A 24,728-nucleotide genomic window follows, 5' to 3' on the forward strand; every position below is an offset into this window, starting at 1 on the left:
TTCTAGTTGAAATGTTCTAGTAAAGTGTAAGAAGGAAAGAGATAACGAGATTGTCTAGTTGGTCTTGTTATGCAGAGTGGGTTTATAATAGTCCCATTGTATGGATTATTTTTCCATTTGGTTTGTAGTTGTATGAGTCTGTCAGTTATTTTAGTCATGTTTGTACTTTCGTAGAGGAGCTGGTTAGATGGGTTATGTAGTGGGTTTTCAGGATGTTTTATTTTAGTTATCAGTCTTAGAGCAATTTCTTTCATAGTCTGTGTATATCTTTTAGTTTTGTGGGTAGCGTTGCCTCTGAGTATACAGTAGACACGTAGTCCAGGAGTGAACTGCAGATGGATTTGTAGATTTTTGTTGCCGTTTTTGTACTAATTTCTTTGTTTTTATATATTAGTACTCTAAAATGTTTTATTCTTTTAATAATCTCTGTCCTCACATTTTCTAAGTCTTTCGTGAAAATTAGTTTTTAGTCTAGCGTTACTCGTAAGTATTTAACATCATGTTTTGGTTCAGTTCTGTGTTCGTCTGCGGTTACAGCTGGAGAGTTGTCTTTGATTTGGTGGTTAAGCAATAAAAGTTGGTTCTTGGTGGCATTTGGCGTTAGTCTTCATCTGTAGAACCATGTCAAAGTATTGTCAGTCAATGATTGTAGTTTTGATACCGCTCTCGAGGTAGTTTTGTCGTGCACAATAAATGCAGTGTCATCCGCGTATTGTAAGATGTAAGCAGTTTTGTCAATTTGATTTTTGTCTTGCTTATTGTGGTTGTATATGTCGTGACAGTATATGTTGTAGAGAAAGGGAAGGACAGAGTGTTGTCTCGAACTTGCAGCCGCCTATTTTCCAGTAGGTTATTGTATAAACTAAGTATTGAGGAGTGTTAAGTTTATGTAGTTTGTATAAAAGTCCTTTGTACCAGACATTGTTGAAAGCTTTGTTAATATCCATAAATAAACATGCGGATTTATTGCCGTCGAGGTGTTTGTTAGTTAAAATGAAAAGTGGGTGTATAGTCGAGTGTTTTGGTTTAAAACCAAGTTGATATGAAGGCTTGTACTGTCTGTGGTTTTTAATAATTATTTCGAGTACTTTACTTAGAACTGGTAGTAGCGTAATGGGTCTAAAGTTGTGTGTTTGTGTATTGTCTAGTCCACTTTTAGGTATGGGTATTAGTATGCCAGTTTTCCAGACATCAGGGATGGTTGTTGTTGTTACTGGGTTTTTTTGGCACTACCACCTAGGGGTATTTTGCCAGCTCTTTACGAGAGAGGCTCAGATAGTCGGGCAAAGATATAGTCATTCCTCGTGGAAACTATAACCGTCACTGTCACATCCACGTGGTATTCTCCTAGGTTTTCACCCTTTCCGCCTCTTGGAAGTGCACCGCACAAGACAATTCCCCATAGACTTTTAGGAATCGATGTTTCCACTTAGAGGTCCCACCATCTCCACTCGACCGGCTGCGGAATTCGGTCGTCAACTTAAAATTTCCCTGAACACCGTTTCAAGAAACGTGGTTTCTTAGTGGCAAAAAATGACACTCACGAAACTGACGTGCGGTATGTTCCAAGTTGAAAACCGAACTGGACAGCAGGGATGATATTTGATTGGATGTAATTGTTAAGTAAGTCAAGTATAGTTTTGTGTGTTTCTGGATGAGTTAAGTTTTTCAAAAGTTTACTTTTTAAACTTTGTCTATACCAGGTGCAGTGTTTCTTAGATGAGCAACTGCATCTTCGTATTCATCGTTGGAGATTAATGGAAATGTGTTGTCTGTTTGGTTGTCAAAGTAATTGTAAAAGTTATTTACAAAGGTCCAGTTTTGGTCGTTAAAGTTAGGATTAAAGTAGATGTTTGAAAAGCTTTCTGAAAATGCAATTGAGTTATGTAGTTTGTTCCCATCTTATATTTTTGAGATCTATCTTACAATGGATTTTCAATATTTTCAAAAAACTTTTAGGGTATCTATTTGTTTGTTTTTTTTTTAATCTAAATCTAAAATACCATCATAACCTATATCTCAAAAAAGTAAGATAGGAACATGTAAACCGTTTTGCTTTATCTTCAATCCATGTTGAAGCCACGAAAATATGTATTCCTTACAGCCGTATTCCTTACTAAAATTTTTGTTTCAAACCTGTCTAACAAAATCCAATTGATGTTTTGTCTCGTTTCATTATTTTCTTGTTGCGATTCTACCGTTAAGACAAAATCAAACATTCAGACATAAAACAGGTAACAGTGCATGCGCCCAGACCGGACTGGATTGAATAATAGACAACATTTTTTAACATTAAGTAATACATCTATTTTCTGTCCATAACATAAAAGTTAGAACAAAGGTACTATTACAATATAGTACAACCGAGAGTACAACTTAATGATACATTCAGATACATGTTACGTAAAATATCAAACTCTAAACATAACATATAAACATAATAAATGAAAGGATAAGATTAAATCCTCGTCGCAAAAACAAAACAAAATTGCTGCAATCTTTTATGCACTTACTTTTTAACCCTTAGAATCCTGAACCTAAATGGTAATTCCCCTTCATCATTTAAAAAAGTTTTTACTGTTGCAAAAGTCATTACCACACACTTTTCAGAGTTAAAAATATCTTCAATCTTTGTGGTGTCATTATGACACACTTCAGAAACTTTTAGCTTTCTGATTGGACCTTTGTGCACCTCAAATTCATAGAAGTAATGTTCGGCAGTAGATTTGAGACCCACATACTGAAATGCCCAATACAATTTCTCTTTTTGAACATCAACGAAGTGTTTGTAATAAAAGAAAGCTTGGCCATTAAAAAAAGAAATTAACTGTATGTCTTTGAAATTTGATGTAAAGCTAATGTTTGATGTAGCCTCTGTTTTGTATTGCATATATGGGTTCCCTTTATGAGCTTGCTGAAAAAGCAAGATCACTGAAATTAAGTTTTACGTTATTTCAAACTTACCTTAAAATGATTTTCCAAATCATCATAGCTTCCTACCCAATCACATTTCCAACCCGCAAAAATTTTACCTTCACAAATAAAGTTGCGAAATTTACAGTCTCGTTCATGGACTTCCTTTTCACCGGGCTTAATGTCAAACTTACACCCTTTATGGCTATATCGACAGGATATTTGCAAAGTGTTACTAAAAATCAATGAAGAGAATGTAATTTTATGCGATAAAGTTAATTGGATATGTTGTTGGAGTAGGGAATATGAGATAACAAAGGCGGTACTTAAACTTGATGTCTTACGCTTATTTGTATCAACATCACCAAAACATCAATTTTTGATGATAATAGAGTAGAACGTTCTAGATAGAATATTCCTCTATGTACTTCTACTCTTGGGTCAAAAAAAGGGAACGTTTCTCAAGAAAAATAGTCACTGACTATACAGGGTGATTCCAAAGTTGGTGCATTCCTTTCACCTGCGAATAGGGCTTCAAAAAATAAGTTTTTTTCAGACTTCCTACTTCCTACGTACGTATTTCCTTGTAAGTAAGTATCACTCATCCCTATCCGTCTAATTAGATATAATTAGGTGCTTTAGTCAATAACGAAACCGAAATATTGTTCTTTGCTCAGAGAGAGTTTAAACTCAGATAGCTTGAAACTGACTGAATAAATATTGGTTATACCTTAGCAACTGATACAATTTTTGGAAGATCATAAAAAATGCCTGAAATTGTTAGCGATCCTTTAAAAAAAAAAATAGTGGATGTTGCTCCCAAGAAACACGTTTCAAAATTCAATACGACCATTAAGAGATAAGGTAGATCTTTCCGCAACATTAGAATGTGCAAATACTGCACTCTGGAAAGTTCTAGAATGTTACGTTCAGCAAACGTTTATTGTTATTTGTCTATTTAGCCAAAATATATGATAATACCACGACGGTGCCACAAGTAGGAACCTAGTGGTTTCAGCATCTGCATTTCACTTGTTTTTGTATGGGTTATACATACAGGATGTCCAGTAAGCACATGATCAAAAGGATACTGTGACATTCTTTAGATAGAAAGGTGACGTTTTGACGTAATTGTCATTAGAAAAAAGTGTATGGTTCCAATGCTATTGATGGTCAAAGTTCTTGATAAGAAATCTATTTTCGGAAATATTTGGAGAATGTTTCGATTGATTTTAATGAAACTTGCTGTGGACTTGTCTCTAAGTAAGGCTCATGGTTTGATGAAACAACCACGTCCATTTGCCTTTGGCAAGTGCTAAGTTCTTCAGTGATTGGGTTAAAAAATTACCAGAATTCTTTATTTCGTCGTTAAAATTAATTTTTTTATTATTTAATCTGATGTATTGGTCCTTTTTCAAGGTTTTACTACTCTTGGTGAAAAATCTTCTAGCATTCATAGTTCTTCCGCAAAAAATGTTTTTTGTGTCCCCCGCTATTTACCATTTTTGTCTACGCTGCGCGATATCCAAATCGACGAGTTCCAGATTACCGGATATTTGCAAGCATTGAAAGAAGTTTACGGGAGACAGGGCAATTTGGTGTTAGAGCCGTTCACCGTGTGGGTCGTCCTCAAGTTCGTAATGCTGCTGCTGAAGAGGACATTTTAAACAGGGTCGCTGAAGACCCAAATATTAGTAGTCGCCGTTTAGCACTGGAATTTGGCGTACCAAAAAGTACAGTTAATTGCATCACAAGACGGCAACTCCTTTATCCATATCAAGCAACGCCTGTTCACAAGCTTCTACCACCCGATTTTGACAGAAGACTTCGGTTTTGTCACTTTATTGATGATGCGCGGGCACGTTACCCAAATTTTACCAGCAAAATTTTATTCACTGATGAAGCTGGATTTACTAGAAGTGGTGTTTTTAATTCACATAATTTCCATCATTACGCAGAAGAAGTCCCTCATGTGAGGCGTATTAACCACTTTTAGCTGGAATTCCGCATAAATGTGTGGGCCGGTATCATCGGAGACATTCTTCTGGGTTCTTACAGTCCACACATTAACAGAAATGTAACTGCACATTTAAACAACACTTTCCCACACAATTGGATCGGAAGGAGAGGGAAAGATGTTCCTAGCGAATGGCCCCCTAGGTCCCCCGACTTAACACCATTAGATTTTTTTTATGGGGTGCGAGGAAGAGTTAATACGTAGGGTGCAGGCGAACGTAATTAGGGATGATACAGAAATGTTGAGGAAGGTTCAATTCAATCTCATTCGAAAAATCCAGCTATGCATCCGAGAAAATGGTGGGCATATCAAACATTTGTTGTAATTTCTATTTTTTTAAGAATGTTCTGCTTTTGAGGTCTGGCTGGTAGTTTCAATAGAAAATTATATTTTGTTTTTTTTACCAACGTCAAAACTTTGATAGTTAGTTTGTAGTTATCAAATTAACTGGTGGCTACGTTATTTGCAATAAAAATGTGTAAAATGGTAAGTAGCAGAGGGACACAAAAAACATATTTTGCGGAAGAATTATGAATGCTAGAAGATTTTACGAAGAGTAGTAAAGCCTTGAAAAAGGACCAACACATCAGATTAAATAATAAAAAATTAACGTTAACGATTAAATAAAAAGTTCTGGTAATTTGTGTACCCAGTCACTGAAGAACTTAGCACTTGCCAAAGGCAAATGGACGTGGTTGTTTCATCAAACCATGAGCCTTACTTAGAGGCAAGTCCACAGCAAGTTTTAATAAAATCCATCGAAACGTTCTCCAAATATTTCTGAAAATAAATTTTTTTTCAAGAACTTTGACCATCAATAGCACTTGAATCATACACTTTTTTCTAATGACAATTACGCCAAATAGTCACCTTTCGATCTAAAGAATGTCACAGTACCCTTTTGATCATGTGCTTACTGGACACCCTGTATAACTGCCCGTATTTTAAGGCTTAGGAGGAGGAGGATTGAGATTTCATATTACAGAGGTTAGTTTGTGATACACAGTACAGAGTGTAGTAGTGCAAGGTGAATTTTTATATTTTATTTTTATATAGCTAACTCCGTTAATTTTGATCCCACTGCATATTTTTTAAAATATTGATCCTCCTATATTCCTGACGCGCTTTATTTTGAATAATAGAAACGTTGATTTTTATAATTTTTTTAAAGAAAAATTGACTAAATACCTTGAAAAAAATGTGGGGCTTATAAATGATTAAGAATTGAATATCCGTAAAAGCACTTCTGAAATATAATTTTAATGTTTTAATAGGTATTTAAAGTAAAACCACAAAATTTTTGGTGTTTCAATTACTCTACTCCAAACGGTTTTTTTTTACAGAAAATAGAATGTTTATGTTGAACAGGACCAACAAATTTCATAGTTTAAAAAAACAAAATTTGTAATATTTGACATACTAAATGCAATAAATTATGGTGATATGCAGAGTAACTGTGCCATGAGTGTCACTTGGGAAACAAATATGCAACTATCGATTATTTTCAACCATATATGTAATAACGTTGTTTCTTTTGTGTAAAGCTTGTCGCCCATTAGTCCGTCAAGGCACTGCCCGTTGCTGTCCGTCAACGGACGGTGCCATATACTGATATGGCTCCGTTTTTCTGTACAAGTGAGCGGAGATCGATTTATTTTTATGGTTTCGATCCTATCCGTCTTTTTGACGGCACGGTCCGGAACGTGCCGTGACGGTCTAATGGGCGACAAGCTTTAACCAGGTGGAAAGATGAAAATTTTCAACCAGGTGGAAACTTTCCATCCACTTGAATGTCAATATGCTTTTGGTCATATCTGAGCTTACTTTTTACAATTAAGAGACTTTTTTGGAGATATGTTCTTTATGTTTGTTGAGACGAGTTACTCATTTTTTCTTTGTTTATTGGGTCTTCTGTCTCACACAAAAAAGGTTTGTTGGGAAAATGGAATTTCGCACTATTTTCAACTAAGTTGAAAATAACATGACCTTCAGTCAAAAGTCTCCCAACTAGCAATTTTTTGTTTTATTAGAATTGCGGCAACGTTTTCTTATAAAACAGCATAAGCTTATGAACATTTTAAAAACAACTACTCGATACTTATAAACGCAAAATTGGCACCACCTTATAAAACATTGTGATTGAATAAAAGCTGCAAAATTAACTCCAAATAGCTTATAAAATAACTGCGACTTCTATAGAACAGTTTTTATAGTTTCCACAGCCACTGCTATACAGCAGGAACTCTAAAACAATAATGTAATTGCTTTTTAACAGTTTTATACAAGTTTATTTGACAGTCGTTATAAAACCGATGTGTGTAGTGAATTTACTTTAATGAAACGGTTTTGTTTTTAAAATGTATTAAGATAGCTGCAAAATAATTTTTGCATTATAAACGCTTTCTGTTTATCTACTAAAAGGAATCACGAACATGGAAGCCAAGATGGGGACCAGGTCCGTTTTACAAACAGACGCCATACTGTTAAACTCTCAACTCATGATGTGAGTGCTTTCGCGTAGTGCTTACCCTCTTTTATAGTGCGAACGAAATTTTTCTGTGAATCATATATTATGTTTGTGACAGATTTTTATCGGGCCTCACGACAATGTTAGTTTAATAATTTTCTTAGTAATATTGTAAAATTAGAGGTTAGGTTTTTAAATTTATTTTTCAACAAAAAATAAGTGATAATAATTTTATCAACACTTTCTTAATAAGTTATCGTTTCATCTTCAAAAACAGTAGAAACCATGTGTGTTTATTACTTTTATTTAATATTTTTTATTTATAACCCCTTAAACTATTAAAACAAAATGGCTCCATTTTATAAAACAGTTATGCACACAACGTAGCTTTTCTGTGACAAATTAGTAAACAAGCAACATTTATAAAATGATAATAAAACAAAGATGTCACAGAACAGAGAAGCAGAACCCATAACGCAGGTCTGGCACTCGCTTTTTTTCAATTGCAATATCTTGCTTTTTCAATGTCATTGGCGATGGAAATTGCGAATCTTAACGAATTGACTTTGCAAATAAAAAAGAAAATCCGCCATGAACAATCGTGCGGTAAAGTACATTTTCAATTACAAAATAGTATACAGTGCGTTTTTTTTAACGCGCAACATAGGATTTTACGTGTTAAATTTTTAAGCCCATGTTAGACCATGTTAATTTGGAACTACAAGTATAAAACTTGACGGGTGTGTCTTTAGTACCCTGAAGCTTAAGTAAGTTTACCAATTTGGTCTAAAAAGTTATTTAAAACTATATGCATTGTATGCATTGTTGTTCCTTGTTGTTTTTAATACTGGCAGGGCAGGTAGCAGGTAAAGTGACTTATTTTGACTGCATCACGACCAGACATCTTTTGAACGCCAAAAGGGCATTTTATGATTGTTTGGAATATACTGTTTAGCTTCAAACGGAGGTCAATTTGAACAATTCACTTATAAAAATACTTCTTTTGTTCTTAACTTTCTTGATATAAAGTTAATGATCACCCTGTTTTACTTTCTACGCCAAATTTTACCTGCTACCTGCCGTGCCAGTATCAAACACAACAAAGAACAACAATGCATACAGGGAGTATGAAACGATAAAACCTTTTCGAAAAAAGATGATTTTTTGCAAGTTTTTTAACACTTTTTAGGCCGAATTGGTAAATTTACTTAAGCTTCAGGGTACGAAATAGCCACCCGTCAAGTTTAATACTTGTAGTTCCAAAATTACATGGTCTAACATGGGCTTAAAAATTTAACACGTGAAATCCTATGTTGCGCGTTAAAAAAAACGCACTGTATTTCATTAGGAGTACAAAAATAAGGGTTTTTCCGTTCACGTATGACCAATTCAGATGTGAGGCGAAGCCGAACACCGGAAGTCACGCAAAGCACGGAAAACCTATTTTTGGACTAATTATGAAGGATAATTTTCATTATACTTCTTTAAAAACGAAGGCATAAAAACCAGACTTAAGAAAAAAAGACTTAAAAATGATATTCTTGTTCATATTTTGCCCTAGAATTCTCTGGCAGTAAATTTGCGTTTGACTGTGCCACTTGTTTTAAGATGTATTCTGGAATATCGGAGTTAGCTCCTGAGTATATTTTAATATAATTGTTGGGAATGACTGACATCTAATTGATCATTTCTATGACTTGTTTAAAGTAGTTCAAAGGTGATTTAGTTGTGGTAAGTTATCACTGTCAGGCAATGTCTATAAAAATTCAAAAAATACTTCGGAAATATATCCAAAAAATATTCCAGCATTTACATATTAAATGATAATGCAGGTTTGTGCTAAATATTTGTCGGCTTATAAATTGTCTTAAATTTAATATATTGTGCTGTACGTTTCTATTTTAAAGCCATTTTACTCAGCATTTTAATTCAGCGAAAAAAAAATCCGTGCGGGCGCACAGAAAAACGCGTTGTCCTAACAGAGATGAAAATATAGAGGTTTTTCAAAGAAGTATAATAAAAAGCATTTTCCCATTGCATAAAGCAGCTGTAATTGTAATAGTAAAAATAAAAAGCAAACGGCATATTCAAAATATTTGCCTGCCATCAATTTCATATCGTAATCTTATTTTTGTTTGCTTTTTTTCATATTTGAAAGTTTTGAGATGGCGATACGAGAACACTGGATACGGCCCTGTTCGGCCTATTACTCTGTTTTATAGAAAAAACAGTAATAATAATACAACATAACCTAGGAGTACGAAGTCTTGAGAATGTGTTAAAGCAATCTTAATAAAAATAAATGGAGGGAGATTTATTTTATAACGGAGTTCAGGTAGCTCTACACGACAAAAGTGTCGTAATTTGGTTTTAAAATGTTAGGCATAGGCAACTAAAAAAACCCGCCAAACGATAAACCTAACCTCTAAATTTGTCTGAATAAAGTGTAAACATACCATATAATTATTATTTTTTTCAAATATTTGGGCACTGCAAGATGGAAGTGCTTCATTATCACTATTATCAGCTACTGCAATCCCTTGAGTGCTATTCTTCCTTGCAAAATAAAAGCTTTTATTATGCATAATACTTTCATAACGCAGTTTTACTTTTCTGCGAAACGCTCCACTTTTTTTAATTTTTTTCCAGTTTGATTTTTGATGTTTCATTTTCAGCTATAATTCATAATAAAGTATATCATTTTAATTTTATATATTATATTTTTTACCACGTACTTACTAAGATAAATTGTGTTCAGCTATAAATTATTTACACAAATACAAAATAATTTATTTAACATAACCACATTTTAGTGTACAATAACCTTCAGAAAAATTGTTATAGTGAACATCTTAATAGAATATTTTAATTAAAGCGGCAAATAAAATACGTATAAAATAATTTTAAAGCAATGTCAAGTTAACAACACAACACGCTTATAAAACAACAATGAAACAGTTATGAAACTATACTAAACGACTGCCAAATAAAATAATTCTATAAAAACGTCGAGATAAATTATAAAATAATTGTATAGCAAAGTTAGACAATCACACAATGTCCTTTATAAAATATTATTGCAACAATTTCGAGAAAGTTAGCTGAAATGTTTTATAGTGGTGCAAGTAAAGTAGCTATAAGTCCTTTTGCGATTTTATAATAATAGTTTTATTAGATAACCATAATATTTGTCATGGAAATGTGATGGTAATAATTTTATAATGTAGATTTTAAGCCAACACAATTTAGTTCCAGGTGAACCTTTTATAAAATATATAAATCACAGGAAAACTTTTACATAATGGTAATAAAATATTTTTGTCACCAAAACTTCCAATTTTAAAACAAGTTTGCTAGTTGGGCTCATTTAATTATTTTAATCATATGTGGCACTGTATTCTGAATAGATATCATATAAATTGTAATAACCAAAAACAAATTCATATCAATAAATTTAATAATTTAATGGAAGAAAAAATACATAAACAACATAAATAGTCACAATCATATCAATAATCTTCAACAAAGAACTGTAATAAATGTTTCTAGCAAAAATTTATCTGATAGCGAAAAACTTGTTCTTTCAAAAGGTTTAAACTTTGCCATTACACCACAACACATTCCCAAACTTGATATTATTTCTGTAATTGAAGAGACAACTCAAAATTTGCCAGAACAATATCAACAAGAATTTAAAATAAGATCAAAACTTAGCTAAACAAAAAAAAAAAAAACACAAAATCAAACAAACCTATCCAAACCTGAACAAGCATTATACTCTCTTAAAAAAGACAACAGCATAAAAATACTTCCAGCAGACAAAGGTAACTCTACAGTCATAATGGACTGTATTACATACCACAACAAAGTCATGACTCTTTTAAATGAAAATAATTACACAAAACTAAATAAATACCCGACAGAAAAAATTGAAAGGCAAATTTACACTACTTTAAAAAAACATCGAGATCAATTTTCTGATCTTGAGAGGCGTAATCTTACGCCACATAACAGCAAAACACCACATTTTATGGTGTTCCTAAAATTCATAAAAACAACATGCCATTAAGGCCAATTATGAGTAGTATAATTATGTGAGTATGTATAATAACATTTTAAATCCTTTAGTAGGTAACACAGATTCTTACATAAAAAACTCTGCTCACTTTCTTGAAAAACTCAAACATATCGACATTAATCCAAATCATATTCTGGTTTTGATGTAAGTTTATTCAGAAACGTCCCGGTTGACAAAACTCTTTTAATTGTTAGATCTAAATTGCAAAATGATTCAAGTCTTGGGCAACGTACAAGCTTAAGCCTAAACACTATTTTAGAACTTTTAACAATTTGTGTTAAAACAACATTCTTACAATATGGAGATGATTATTGCCAACAAAACTCTGGAATGGCAATGGGTTGTCCATTGTTTCCAATATTAAGTAATATTTTTATGGAACATTTCGAAGAAAATAACATTAATAATTTTAATTATAAACCAACAATTTGGTGGAGATATATTGATGATGTTTTCTCAATATATCCATTCAATAATGATCATCTCAACCAATTTCTAACACCAACCCACACAAATAGATATTTAAACTACAAATCGAATCATCCAATAATGGTAAAAAAAGGTATTGTAAAAAGTTTATTTGATAGAGCCAAAATTATTTGCAATAATGAACAATTTAATAAAGAAAAACTGTTAAAAAATTAAAATTAATTAAAAATGTTTTAAAAGAAAATGACTATCCTGAAACATTTATTAATAAATGTTTTAGGGATTTAGAACATCCAAAACCATCTGGAAATCAAAATCAAATTTTACCTTTTACAAACCAGGTATTTCTGACAAAATCAAACGAATAGCTAAAAAATATGACATCAGAACAATATTTAGAACTCAAAACACATTAAGATCACACGTAACTAAAACAAAACCTCACAATGAAAATTAATCTACAAGAAACGTGATATACCAGGTGTCCAAGAGCACCCTGGACATCTGTATTTTTTTCAGATCTGTAACTTGAGCCCTTTCGTCGTAAAACACGAACAAGTGTCCATGATAGGTACTACAACTTTCATTAATACGATTTTTCAATCAAATCAACCGTACAGGCACAAAAAAAACAAAACCGTTTTCCCATGTTAATCTCCTATGTCCAGGGTGCTCTTGGACACCTGGTATAAAATTCCTTGCGATTGCAATCAATTTTATACAGTGCGTTTTTTTTAACGCGCAACATAGGATTTCACGTGTAAAATTATTAAGCACATGTCAGACCATGTTATTTTGGAACTACAAGTATAAAACGTGACGGGGCTGTTTCGTACCCTGAAGCTTAAGTAAATTTACCAATTGGGCCTAAAAAGTGATTAAAACTTCTTTTTAAAAATCATCTTTTTGTTCAAACGGACGTGAAGTACTCACTTCACGTACAGTTTAGCGGCCGTAAAATGCACTTTTACGGCCCTACGTCTAAAAAAACAATACAGGGAAAAAGTAAATTAACAATCACTATGTCACCGTCTACGCTTATTATTGCTTGCTGGTTACGATTTCTCTATGTGACCACTGTGTGCACCAATTACAGCAGTACACCCTTCTACATCAGTACAGCAATCTTCGTCTCCCAATTTCATTTTTGCGTAAATGAAAAAATGGAAAATATTTCTGACAAGAGTCAGTCTATTATTTAACGTCACATTAACAATGCATAACCAGCAAACTTAACGATAAACGTCACCGTGATTGCTAGACCCTTCTCATTTTATTCATCAAAAATTAAGAATTTCTAAATAAATATCGTTTGAACAAAAATGTTGTGTACACCTCGGCCGTGAAATAATTTTTTCGTCATCAAGATTGTTGTCCTCGGCCGTAAGACGGCCTCGGACGCCAAACTTTCTTTCGGCCGAAGAAATACCATTTCACGGCCTACAAATAACTATTTTTCGAAAAGAATCTATCTTTTCATACTCCCTGTATGTATGATAGGTACTTGTTGTTTTTGATACTGGCACGGCAGGTAGCAGGTAAATTTGGCGTAGAAAGTAAAACAGGGTGATCATTAACTTTATATCAAGAAAGTTAAGAACAAAAGAGGTATTTTTATAAGTGAATTGTTCAGTGACCTCCGTTTGAAGCCAAACAGTATTCCAAACAATCATAAAATGCCCTTTTGACGTTCAAAAGATGTCGGGCCATGATGCAGTCAAAATATGTCACTCTACCTGCTACTTGCCCTGCCGATGTCAAAAACAAAAAAGAACAACAATGCATACAGGGAGTACGAAACGATAAAATCTTTTAGAAAAAAAATGATTTTTTTGCCAGTTTTTAATCACTTTTTAGACCAAATTGGTAAACTTACTTAAGCTTCAGGGTACTAAAGACACACCCGTCAAGTTTTAGACCTGCAGTTCCAAAATAACATGGTCTAACATGGGCTTAAAAATTTAACACGTTTCCTATGTTGCGCGTTAAAAAAAACGCACTGTATAGGTGAAACCTCCAGACCTTTACAAAAACGAATTAAAGAACACTAAAATTATTTAAGAACTGGAGACTTTCACAAATCTAATATATGCCAACACGCGTTTGATAATGATCATAATGAATGTAGTATCATAGACAAAGAAACTTTTTCAAAAAGACGTAAAATAAAAGAAAGTGCATATATCAGGTTAAACCATGACTCCTGTGTTGCGACATCCTCTATTAATATTGACCAAACTTGGTTAAATATTCTAGAGGAGGAGATAACACTTGGTCATATCAAACAAAACTGAAATCTCTTGTAATTTTGTTTTCATTAAAAAACCCACCTTTCACTACAACAATAGATAACCTTTCCTAATGGAATGACAAAAGTCAAAATTTATGTCAATTTTCATTGACAAAACCCTTCTCGGAGTTCCAAATTGAACATTATCAGGTTTAATATTTATTAAGTTGTTGCTTTCTGTTTTCTGCCGTTGTGTTCTTTTTAGATTCTCTGAAGACGGTGGTAGATTTTCCACCGAAACGTCAGCGTTTTTAGGTATCAAGACCGAGCCTAAGTCAGTGGTCTTGTGTTGGGACGACTAGGTTAATGTAGTTGAAAATAGTGCGAAATTCTATTTTCCCAACAAACCTTTTTTGTGTGAGACAGAAGACCCAATAAACAAAGAAAAAAGAGACTTTTTTCCGCGACCTCTTCAACAGCTGGCAGCTCAGGTGCTGACAAGTAACATCTGCGTCTTCAGAAATCTCCATGTTAAAAGCACTTTAAGAAAGGTTTTAGCCTAAAATATTGACACAATAGCACAATAAGTACGTTGTAAAGATTGTAAATCAATAATCAGTCATTTATGATGGTTGAAGTCATAACTACTCGTACTTACATTATCTTATTGTTAGAGACTATTAACGATCAATATTTCAACTGAATCATTTATTAAAAGTTTGATAAGATTCTGATAAATGGTTTAAAATAAAATAGTATACAAAGCACGGTCAAAAGTTTAATTTCTGTCTCGAGATAAAGTTCACCTTCACTTCGTCACGTAACGTTCACTTCGAACACGTTCCACCTGAGTATGTAATATACTATTTCAATTACGCCACTTGAGCTAAATATCTCAAAAACTGTAAGAACTATAAAGCAAAAACTGGAAAAAAAACTTTGTAATTGTAACTTTGTTTTGTAAAAAACACCCTGTAATTCTTTAACACAGCATTTTTGGAATATAGTTAATATAGCAAACTATAGACGTAGAATTCGCGGTTTAAGTGTGCGTATTAAAACCTGAAACACCCTGCATTGTGAATTTAATTTGGAATTATTGATTTCTCGTTAATTTAAAAACAGCGCTAAATAGTCTAACAATGAGGCATCTGTCATTGCCTCGGTCATTGCAATTATAAACAAATGTTCCTATTTAAACAGAAATTTTTCATATTTTTAAAATGCAATTAAAAAAGCTAAAAAACAAACCTAATACAATAATTATAGTGGCAATCATATAGAGCTCGAATCAGCTAAGAAAAGGCCACAGGCGTCATCAAACGATGATGTCACGATCTCTGTACGTCTCGCTTTAAATATTGCTGCTCTCGTTACTTTCCAAGTTGTTGCAGCCAGTCAGTGGCGTGCTATTATTTTATCAGTAAAATGAAACATTTTCGTCGTTTTTAATAAAGAAAATAAAAGACAACAAGTTTTTCAAAGGAATGGAAACTTCTTCTGCTTCTTTCTTCATAAATTGTAAGACGTTACTGACGATTTCACGGCCTTGGCTGTATATGATAACACCTTTCTTTCCAACCTTTTTGAAAGACATTTTGACAAAATAACGTTTTTTATTCATAACACTATGTGAACTTCAACTGCGACCATCAACAATACAACCAAAACACCAAACTAAAACGGAACCTAACCTAACCCCCTAAGTCTCCCTGTCCGCCACTACATTTTTTTAAACTTGGCAACACCGTTTAGAGTGCCGGCTAGTAAAAGCATATAAAAAGGTCCAAATGTCCCTGGCCGCTGCCGCATCTGTTTTAATTGTGTCCAAGTAAAAACCGTACTACGTTGCCAAGTGGCTTTTTGACCGCTTAACAATATATTTTCGGGAATATTTTAATAGGACGCCTCTGATTATATCTAATGCGACGGCAACTGTAGAAGGAGAAAGAAATAGTTTTAAAAACTGCGTCATTGATGATGCGGTGGCCTTTTCTCATCTGATTCGAGCTCTACAGTTTTTCACAAATTTGTTTGTAAATATGATGTAGATCTCGGAAACGGTGAGAGAGATACAGAGTTGGTTATTCCGATTACTTGCAGAGATATCCGAAAAAACCGAAATTTTAGAAACTAGTTATTTTTTTGTTAATTTATTTGATTAAGCCTGGTTTATAAAACGAAATTTAACTTTAACTGTAAATTTAGCTGTAATGGCTGACCTTGGTTTTACATAAAATTCTAAATGTTCTTACAGCTAATACTAAAGTTAAATCTCCAATGTTTAAACTTCCTCTTAAGATTGAATTTTTGCTTTATTTATGAAATTTCTAAACAGAAATTCAAAGAATATCATTTTGCTATTGATTTAGTGCAGTAATGTGGCATTAGGCAGCAAAACTTGAAAAAAATAACATTAAAGTTAGGTTACTTTTCAGAAAACTGTATGGTTAAATTAGGGGTTTTATAAACACCCTTCTTTTTTAGGGTTAATACTAAATTTATTACTAATGCTAAAGTTACAGCTAAAGTTAAAATTTATTTTATTAGATAACTGAAAATAAATGACACTTTTACCGTTCCCACTTTTCCTCTTCTACCACGTGACAATATTATATTTTGAGGTCCGACATTTTGGTTTTGAGTTACCATCATCACCTTTTATTTTTCTTGTGGACTTTTAGATTTTGACATTTACGACCTTTTTTCTGGTTACGGTGATGTATCATGTAATATGGTTCAATCTTGCAATTTCGTAGAAATACCAAAAAGTATGTTTTTAGTGTTTTTTTGTGTTGTTTTAGTGTTTTTTTGTGTTGTTTTTAGTGTTTTAACAAGTTAATGAACTATTCAAAATAGCATTTTATGGCACTAGTGCTTTAAAAAAGCGTTATAAATCACTGTTAAAAGTAAACAATTAATTATACAGTGAGGACGCGCAGGTTGGAACAAATTCATTTAAAATTAATAGTTTGGTTTTTTGGAAATACGCTCCTACACGTCGATATTTATTTCTGTCTGCGCCCTGCGGTTTTTTTATGGTAAATGCATGTATACAGGGCGGCCCAAAAATAAGTTACTACCATCAACTTCATTTTTTCAAATGGAATTACCTATTTTTCATTTTATTTTTGAATTGCAATTTGGATTCCTTGTAAAATTCTGCATCTGAATCAGTTTTCAGCATTGCATAAAATTGCGGTGTTGCCAACTTAATTAACAAAATAATCAATTTAGGGGCAAAACATAAATATTTGTTATCGGCAATAATTGCAAAACTACTTGTAATAAGTGATCAAAATCGGCCTAAGGGGAGTAAAAGCTTAAATAGGCTTAGAAGACATTGCATCATACAAAGTGTTTTGTACAGGGTCTTTCACTGGGGACTGGCCAACTTCGTTTTTCTGACTTCCCTGTATGTAATTAAAAAAACTGAAATGTAGTTTAAAAAGTTGAATCCAAAAATAAACCAAGAAATTTTATTTTATTTTTTTATTTCTTAATATTTTATTTTGGTTTGTTGTAAAATTGTGAAACATGTCTTATATTCTACCCTCATTTGTTTATGGCTATGATTGCAGAGTTATAATTAATGAATGGTCCTCTCTATAATTTTTTTTTATCAATATACAAGGTTTGTCAAAAAACAAATTTCGAAAAATTATTAATTTTTTTTTTCTTTTTGTAAAAATATTTGCAGAATTTCGAGTACATTTTGAAAGTAGTTAAATATACCGGGTGATCCATTAGAAAAGACACCATTATTGGCTGTAGCTAGGCTGTAATATTGTGGTACTAATTTTTTAAACTACATCAAATGGCTATTTCAGTTTCTTTAATTACATACAGGGAAACCCAAAAAGGGGGGTTGGTCAGTCCCCAGTGAGAGACCCTGTACATAACGCTAAAGTTAGGAAATTTCAAAGTGTGTTTAATCGACTTTTTTAAATAGAACACCCTGTATCTAAGCATTGCATCTTCTTATACTTTCATTTTCTTCAACTTACTAAGATGTCTCTATGCCTATCTTCACTAGTTTGGGGCCTATTTTAATTTTTCTGAATTACGGCCTAAAAAAACGCGTAAAAATAAATAAATAAATTTAAATATTACTTTCAAAGTTGGCCATGATCACGTTACATGATTATGAAAAATATTAACAACAAATAATAAAAAATAATGTAATTATTGTAAAAAATAAGTGACAGTTGTACTTAAATATGTGTGTACTGTTGTTTTACACATTTATATGTATTTCTTTAAATATTTTTTACTATACTAGGTGTAATATGACTTAACGAATACATAAAGACGAGCTAATCAATTTATATAATTTTTCTTCAAAAATATAGTAAATTAGTTTTATTTTTTTGAAATTTCTGAATGTAACCATTTAGCGTTTAGTTCTCCTAAAGTGTTGAGATTTTAATTTTGGTCAATTATTGCTAAAATGTCATTACTCATTTCCTTCAGTTTTGGTGCAAAATAAATAAAGCTGGGTCTGTCTACTGGTGAAAAAAATTTAATTTATTAAAATATTGAATAATAAAATACTGATTAATTTATTAAAAATTACAAAAAAGCTAACAGCTAAATCAACAATAAATTTGACTTTTAAATGCTGTCAGTGAGTTTCACAGCACTCTGGAAAATTTAATTTAATGAAAATAGCACCCAAACTAGCAAAGGTAGGCATAGGACAGACATCTGAATGAAAGTTGAAGAGAATTGACAGAAGAATAAGGTGCAAAGCTTAAATACAGGGTGCCCCATTTAAAAAAAATCTATTTAACCGATTTTGAAATTTCCTAACTTGGGCGCTCTGTACAAAACACCTTCTATGACGTCTTCTAAGCCTATTTAGGCTTTTACTTACATCTTGGGCTGATTTTGATCACTTTAGTAGTAGTAAGTATCTTAGCAATTACTTATGGTTCACCCTGTATAATAAATTTCTATGATGGCAACATTAAAATCTACTAACTTAATCAAATAGTCCAAATAACTCATATTATAAGTACTTAATTCAGTTTTTGTTGTTATAATCAATTGATAAGCTGCAATAATGGGTTTTGTTTTGATACTTTCTAAACGTTCAAAACCCAACTAATCTTTTGGATCATTAAATCATACCAAATTGTGATAAAATTAAGAAATTTATACCTGAAGCTCTCCAACAGTTGTTCGAAAGCCACATGTCGTTTGTTAGACATTGGTCCATGGCACAATGGACAGAAAGTCATATGTGAGGAGTCAAAACAAACTTTGCACATGGGATGGCCTATTTCACATTGCGATATTGGGGGTGTTATCACATCCAAACAAATGGGACACTCCACCAACTTAGTGGGATCAACTGCCAATTTATTTTTCTGAAAATCATATTTATCCACTTATTTGAAAGGTTACATAAATTAAATAACTTGGTTTTTACTTTTCTAGCAGTAAAACTAAGAAACAAAGTTTGTTGAGGTTATCTGAAAGTTTTATTGGGGGGTTCCCCGCCCAAAGTAACCATTGTTTAGTTATGCATGCTTATTTAAATAAGGGGAAAATCTACCTGCTTGAACGTTTTGCTCTTGGTTTGATTCATCGCTGTATTGGTTACTTATCCACTAAAAATATCCCTAAAAAAGGTAGTCTACAACTGCAAATAGTAACTAGTTAAACCGGTCCTAAACACTGTAAACTCCCGACAATGATTGATAAATAAAATAAACAGACACAGATAAAACACGCAAACGTTGCAAAGTAATTGTCAAAAGTCAAATCGTATCGCTGAATTCGCTGACCGACAGTGGTGGCGCCAGACTTATTAGATTAGTGTGCAGTGTTGCCGGTTGCCGTAAATAATCTATCTACGGAGTACCTCTAACTAAACCAACCACCGCCTTCTTTACAAGAAAGCCTAGAATGTCACTTTTAATGGCGGCGTTATCGGATTTTTTTTTGTACACAAACCTATGGAGATGCAGTAGAAAATATGTTTTTATTTATTTTTTCGTGTAGTTGATTAGAAGTTGTGAGTGAAAAATCAAAGAACGCTTCATTCCTGATCCAGATATGTATAGATATGGCTTTTTATATCCAATAAAGTCCAGCCAAAGCAAGTTTGGTTAGAACCCTTTGTCTTGGAAAGTACAACAAACTAATGTAAAAACTGCTCAATCAAAGAAAATTTGGAAATCCTTGAATCTAGGTAAGCAAAACTGGTAAATGGGTTTTATATTATTACCAAGACCTTTCTTTTAAAATGTAAATGAGCCAATAGAACTTCTAAAAGCTGTCCTGTTTCTTCAGAGTAAACCTTTGTTGCTCTCAAAATGCAGGCGGCCTCAAAATATAACTCACATAAGTCACATACCAATGTATGTAAGAGGCAATAAGTTTACTGAATGAGAAAGCATATTGTACTTACCACTGAGTATTGTGTTGGAGTAAAATCATTCCACTTCAAAGCTTTCAACCACTGTTGGGTTCGAGCAGGGTCTTTTGGAAAGTAAGAGACTGACACTTTTGGGCCTTTCACCAAATTGCTTTTAGAAATTTGGCAAACAACCAGTGGACGGCATATTGTAGAGGCAATAGAATTTAAGTTAAAAAACCAACCACAAATTATAGAACAATGAAGGAACAATAACAATAGTGATAACACAATAAAATGAACACAAACTACACTTTCACTAGAACAATAAACATATAAACAACCATTACTTTGGCAAGTAATCCCAAGTCTTGACTTTAAACCTTAAAAATTAATTTAATCATCCAAAAACTCAATTTCCACAATACAAACAAATGCAAACTGTCAATCCCATATTTCGGCCATATTGGAATTTTTGGCATGCACCTTCTTGGCTTTCTTGTACAGAGGGCGGTGAGTACCTCTAACTAAACCAACCACCGCCTTCTTTACAAGAAAGCCTAGAATGTCACTTTTAATGGCGGCGTTATCGGATTTTTTTTTGTACACAAACCTATGGAGATGCAGTAGAAAATATGTTTTTTTTTATTTTTTCGTGTAGTTGTTTAGAAGTTGTGAGTGAAAAATCAAAGAACGCTTCATTCCTGATCCAGATATGTATAGATATGGCTTTTTATATCCAATAAAGTCCAGCCAAAGCAAGTTTGGTTAGAACCCTTTGTCTTGGAAAGTACAACAAACTAATGTAAAAACTGCCCAATCAAAGAAAATTTGGAAATCCTTGAATCTAGGTAAGCAAAACTGGTAAATGGGTTTTATATTATTACCAAGACCTTTCTTTTAAAATGTAAATGTGCCAATAGAACTTCTAAAAGCTGTCCTGTTTCTTCAGAGTAAACCTTTGTTGCTCTCAAAATGCAGGCGGCCTCAAAATGTAACTCACATAAGTCACATACCAATGTATGTAAGAGGCAATAAGTTTACTGAATGAGAAAGCATATTGTACTTACCACTGAGTATTGTGTTGGAGTAAAATCATTCCACTTCAAAGCTTTCAAACCACTGTTGGGTTCGAGCAGGGTCTTTTGGAAAGTAAAAGACTGACACTTTTGGGCCTTTCACCAAATTGCTTTTAGAAATTTGGCAAACAACCAGTGGACGGCATAGTGTAGAGGCAATAGAATTTAAGTTAAAAAACCAACCACAAATTATAGAACAATGAAGGAACAATAACAATAGTGATAACACAATAAAATGAACACAAACTACACTTTCACTAGAACAATAAACATATAAACAACAATATATAATAGCAAACAAAAATTACTTTGGCAAGTAATCCCAAGTCTTGACTTTAAACCTTAAAAATTAATTTAATCATCCAAAAACTCAATTTCCACAATACAAACAAATGCAAACTGTCAATCCCATATTTCGGCCATATTGGAATTTTTGGCATGCACCTTCTTGGCTTTCTTGTACAGAGGGCGGTGAACCAACACAGATAGACTGATGCGGTTTTCACAAACGAACGATTGTATAGTTGGATTTTTACCTTTTGAGAATGACGTCATCTTTTTACATCTTTGTTTCTCGCATACCAAACATATGAAATAAACAATTTTAGCAAAAAAGGCACGTTATTAATTGTCATCCTGTCAAATTAAAAACATTGACATTTACTGTCACTTTGATATAAACTAATATCTAAGATATAAAAAAGCTGCGCTACAATGAGCAATCCCAAATGCTAATTCTAAATGTGCTGCTTATTTTGGAATACAAAAAGAAACAGTTTCCAGACGTCATCCCAATTGATTATTCCAATGTGTATGATAGAGCATCACAGGGGTCACAGGCTTTAAAAGTGAGTACTGCTACCCTATGCCGAATGAAAAAGGCTGGAATTCCATCTGACGACTCCTATTTCACCAACATTTCTAAGAAAATGTCGGTCAGTAAAACCAAAATAACCGCTTTTATGAAAAATAAAGAAGTTGGTTATGTTGGTATGTCAAATTACTATTTTCGCTTTATTGTGCAAAGCACAATAACACAACACAAAATCAATGAACATTAATATAATATTGTCACACCCGTGTTAGTAGTTACGGTGCACACTCAGTAACCAGCACATTCAGCAATGTTAGCATAATGAGGTCGCTGACGAATATAAAAGATGCACCGTAGCTCGACTAAATCACCGAACTCTGGGGTCTTTCCCAGAGGGAGGTCACTGACTGATCTCTGGGTTAGTCTGGGTAAGCCTATTGTGCAACGCAACGTGGAGCAGTAGGTGACCAAGTGCCACACCCTTAGATCAGCTCTAGCAAACGAAATAGTGTGGGCGAGCAGCATAAGTTGCCGTACCTACTTACCTCCCTTTGTTAGGTACTTAACGACTTTATCGACCCGGTGAATGCCCTCGGACACAAGTCTAGGGTTTATTCATCCCCGTTAAAGCGGCGCCCCCCGTGTTCCTCCTGACTAAAACCGGACCACATCATGCTCCCCACCATCTTGTGCGATTTGGGAGTAACGTTATTGTAAACCTATTAATTATTACATTCAAATAAAAATGGGTTACCTGTGGAAACCTGAGTACTTCCCTCTGAGCTACCCCTTAACGTGACAATATTGTCACGTTTAGGGGGTAGCGTAGGAAGAGAAACCAGATCGTAGCTCAAGTATGTCTTCTTTATTTGGCACTGTATAACTCTTAGCATCGAACACCGTCCAAGAGGGGGTGTGTGTGTGTGTATGTGTAGGTGTAGGTGCGTAAGCCCTCCTGAAGTGTCGCCTAGCGAAACCCGCTCGATACTAGCAGGGAGCCCCTATGACCGACACGCCCAAAGGACTTACTTACGGTACTGATAGGGTCAAGAGTTCGGACGGTCACCTCGTGGTATGCGTAAGAACTCTTGTCTTTTCAGCCTGTGCTTCCAAGAAGGTAACGAGCCGTCCGGGCACTAGAAAGTTCGGACTGATGCTCGAAGACCTACCTAGAAACCAGTGACCTCCCTTTGGGGCTGACCCCAGAGTTCGGTGTCATTTGGTGAGCTACGGTGCATCTTTTATACACGTCAGCGACCTCATTACGCTAACCTTGCTGACTATGGTGGTTACTGGGTGTGCACCGTAACTATTAACACGGGTGTGACAATATATTATGTTATTAGGAGTAGAAGAGATCTTTAAGTGAGTGCAAGCACACCTATTCACTGAATGAATGAGGGTTAAACTGAAACTCATGCTCATGTGATTTTAAAGGCACTTGATCATCAGTCACTTCCGAACGCACTAATTTTTCAAAGCATTTCTCGGTTAAAATTTGTGATCTAATTCCAGACATGCCTGTTTTTTCACCTGTTTGACGTCATTCTCAAAGGGTAAAATTTTGACTATACTTTACAGGGATGGGGACGTAAATAAATATCATGGAACACTCTGAATATTATTGTACAGGGTGTTTCAAATTCGAGCCACATCATTAGAATCTCAGCAACGGTAAAAGATACGAAGTCGGTTAAATTAGGGCAAAGTTGAGCAATTTAGAGTTCAATAATATGCCGTTAATTGAAAAATTTCGATTCCTCTAAAGAAATCCGAAAAAATACGAAATTTTGAAAAATTGTTTTTATTTTCTTTTGAGCCTATTTGAAGACATAATTCAAAGTGGTTGAGACTTCATCATTGCACTTTTTCTGCTCATAAAATGGTATCTAGTTTTTTCTTCCGACATTTCGTTTTTTGGTTACCATCATCAACTTTACTTTTTTAAGTCTGGATTTGGATTTTCAGTCAGTTTGCGACGCTAGATGGCGTTTTTCAAATTTCGCCCATTTTAAAAACTTCTCACAACTTTTTTGTTTATTAAAATATCGAAGTGAAACAAAAACTTTCTTGATGTGATTGGTTTTTTCTAATGTCTTTCGTTTTCTCAAAAATTTATCTAACTTATTATTTTAAATTAAAATGACAGTTGGCTGAGTTGGCTATCACTTTAATAAAATGTCCATTTTATGCCGTTTACTACAATGCAAGTATGTCTATATATAGTTCTGTCAATTCCCTTGTTTGTCAGGGCCCCCCCCCCATCCAGGTGGATGTGCCAAATGCTGACTACAAGAACCGCTGAAAAAAACGTGGGCGGGAACCACTTTCAGATCA

At 33.6% G+C, this 24,728-nt stretch overlaps 1 protein-coding gene and 1 long non-coding RNA gene across 3 annotated transcripts; both read right to left on the reverse strand.

Annotated features, from left to right (window-relative positions):
- Positions 1 to 2,387: 2,387 nt before the first annotated feature.
- LOC145740135 (E3 ubiquitin-protein ligase sina-like) lies at positions 2,388 to 19,892 on the reverse strand. Of its 2 annotated transcripts, none has more exons than XM_081995509.1 (4): positions 19,695 to 19,892; positions 19,298 to 19,506; positions 2,965 to 3,148; positions 2,388 to 2,914 (listed from the first exon to the last, which is right to left on the reverse strand). In XM_081995509.1, the coding sequence occupies exons 1-4, from the start codon at positions 19,725 to 19,727 to the stop codon at positions 2,510 to 2,512; spliced, it is 831 nt and encodes a 276-aa protein (XP_081851635.1). In that variant the 5' UTR covers positions 19,728 to 19,892; the 3' UTR covers positions 2,388 to 2,509. The 2 variants fall into 2 exon arrangements, with proteins under 2 accessions (XP_081851635.1, XP_081851636.1); XM_081995510.1 differs by lacking the exon at positions 19,695 to 19,892 and adding an exon at positions 19,569 to 19,679.
- LOC145740158 (uncharacterized) lies at positions 13,076 to 16,158 on the reverse strand. The gene is made up of 2 exons (XR_014181360.1): positions 14,543 to 16,158; positions 13,076 to 14,492 (listed from the first exon to the last, which is right to left on the reverse strand). It is a non-coding gene; the product is annotated as an uncharacterized LOC145740158 (long non-coding RNA).
- Positions 19,893 to 24,728: the final 4,836 nt, after the last annotated feature.

The sequence above is a fragment of the Ips typographus genome, linkage group LG1, assembly GCF_016097725.1.
Source record: "Ips typographus isolate SLU linkage group LG1, UJ_Ityp_2.0, whole genome shotgun sequence".
NCBI lineage: Eukaryota > Metazoa > Arthropoda > Insecta > Coleoptera > Curculionidae > Ips > Ips typographus.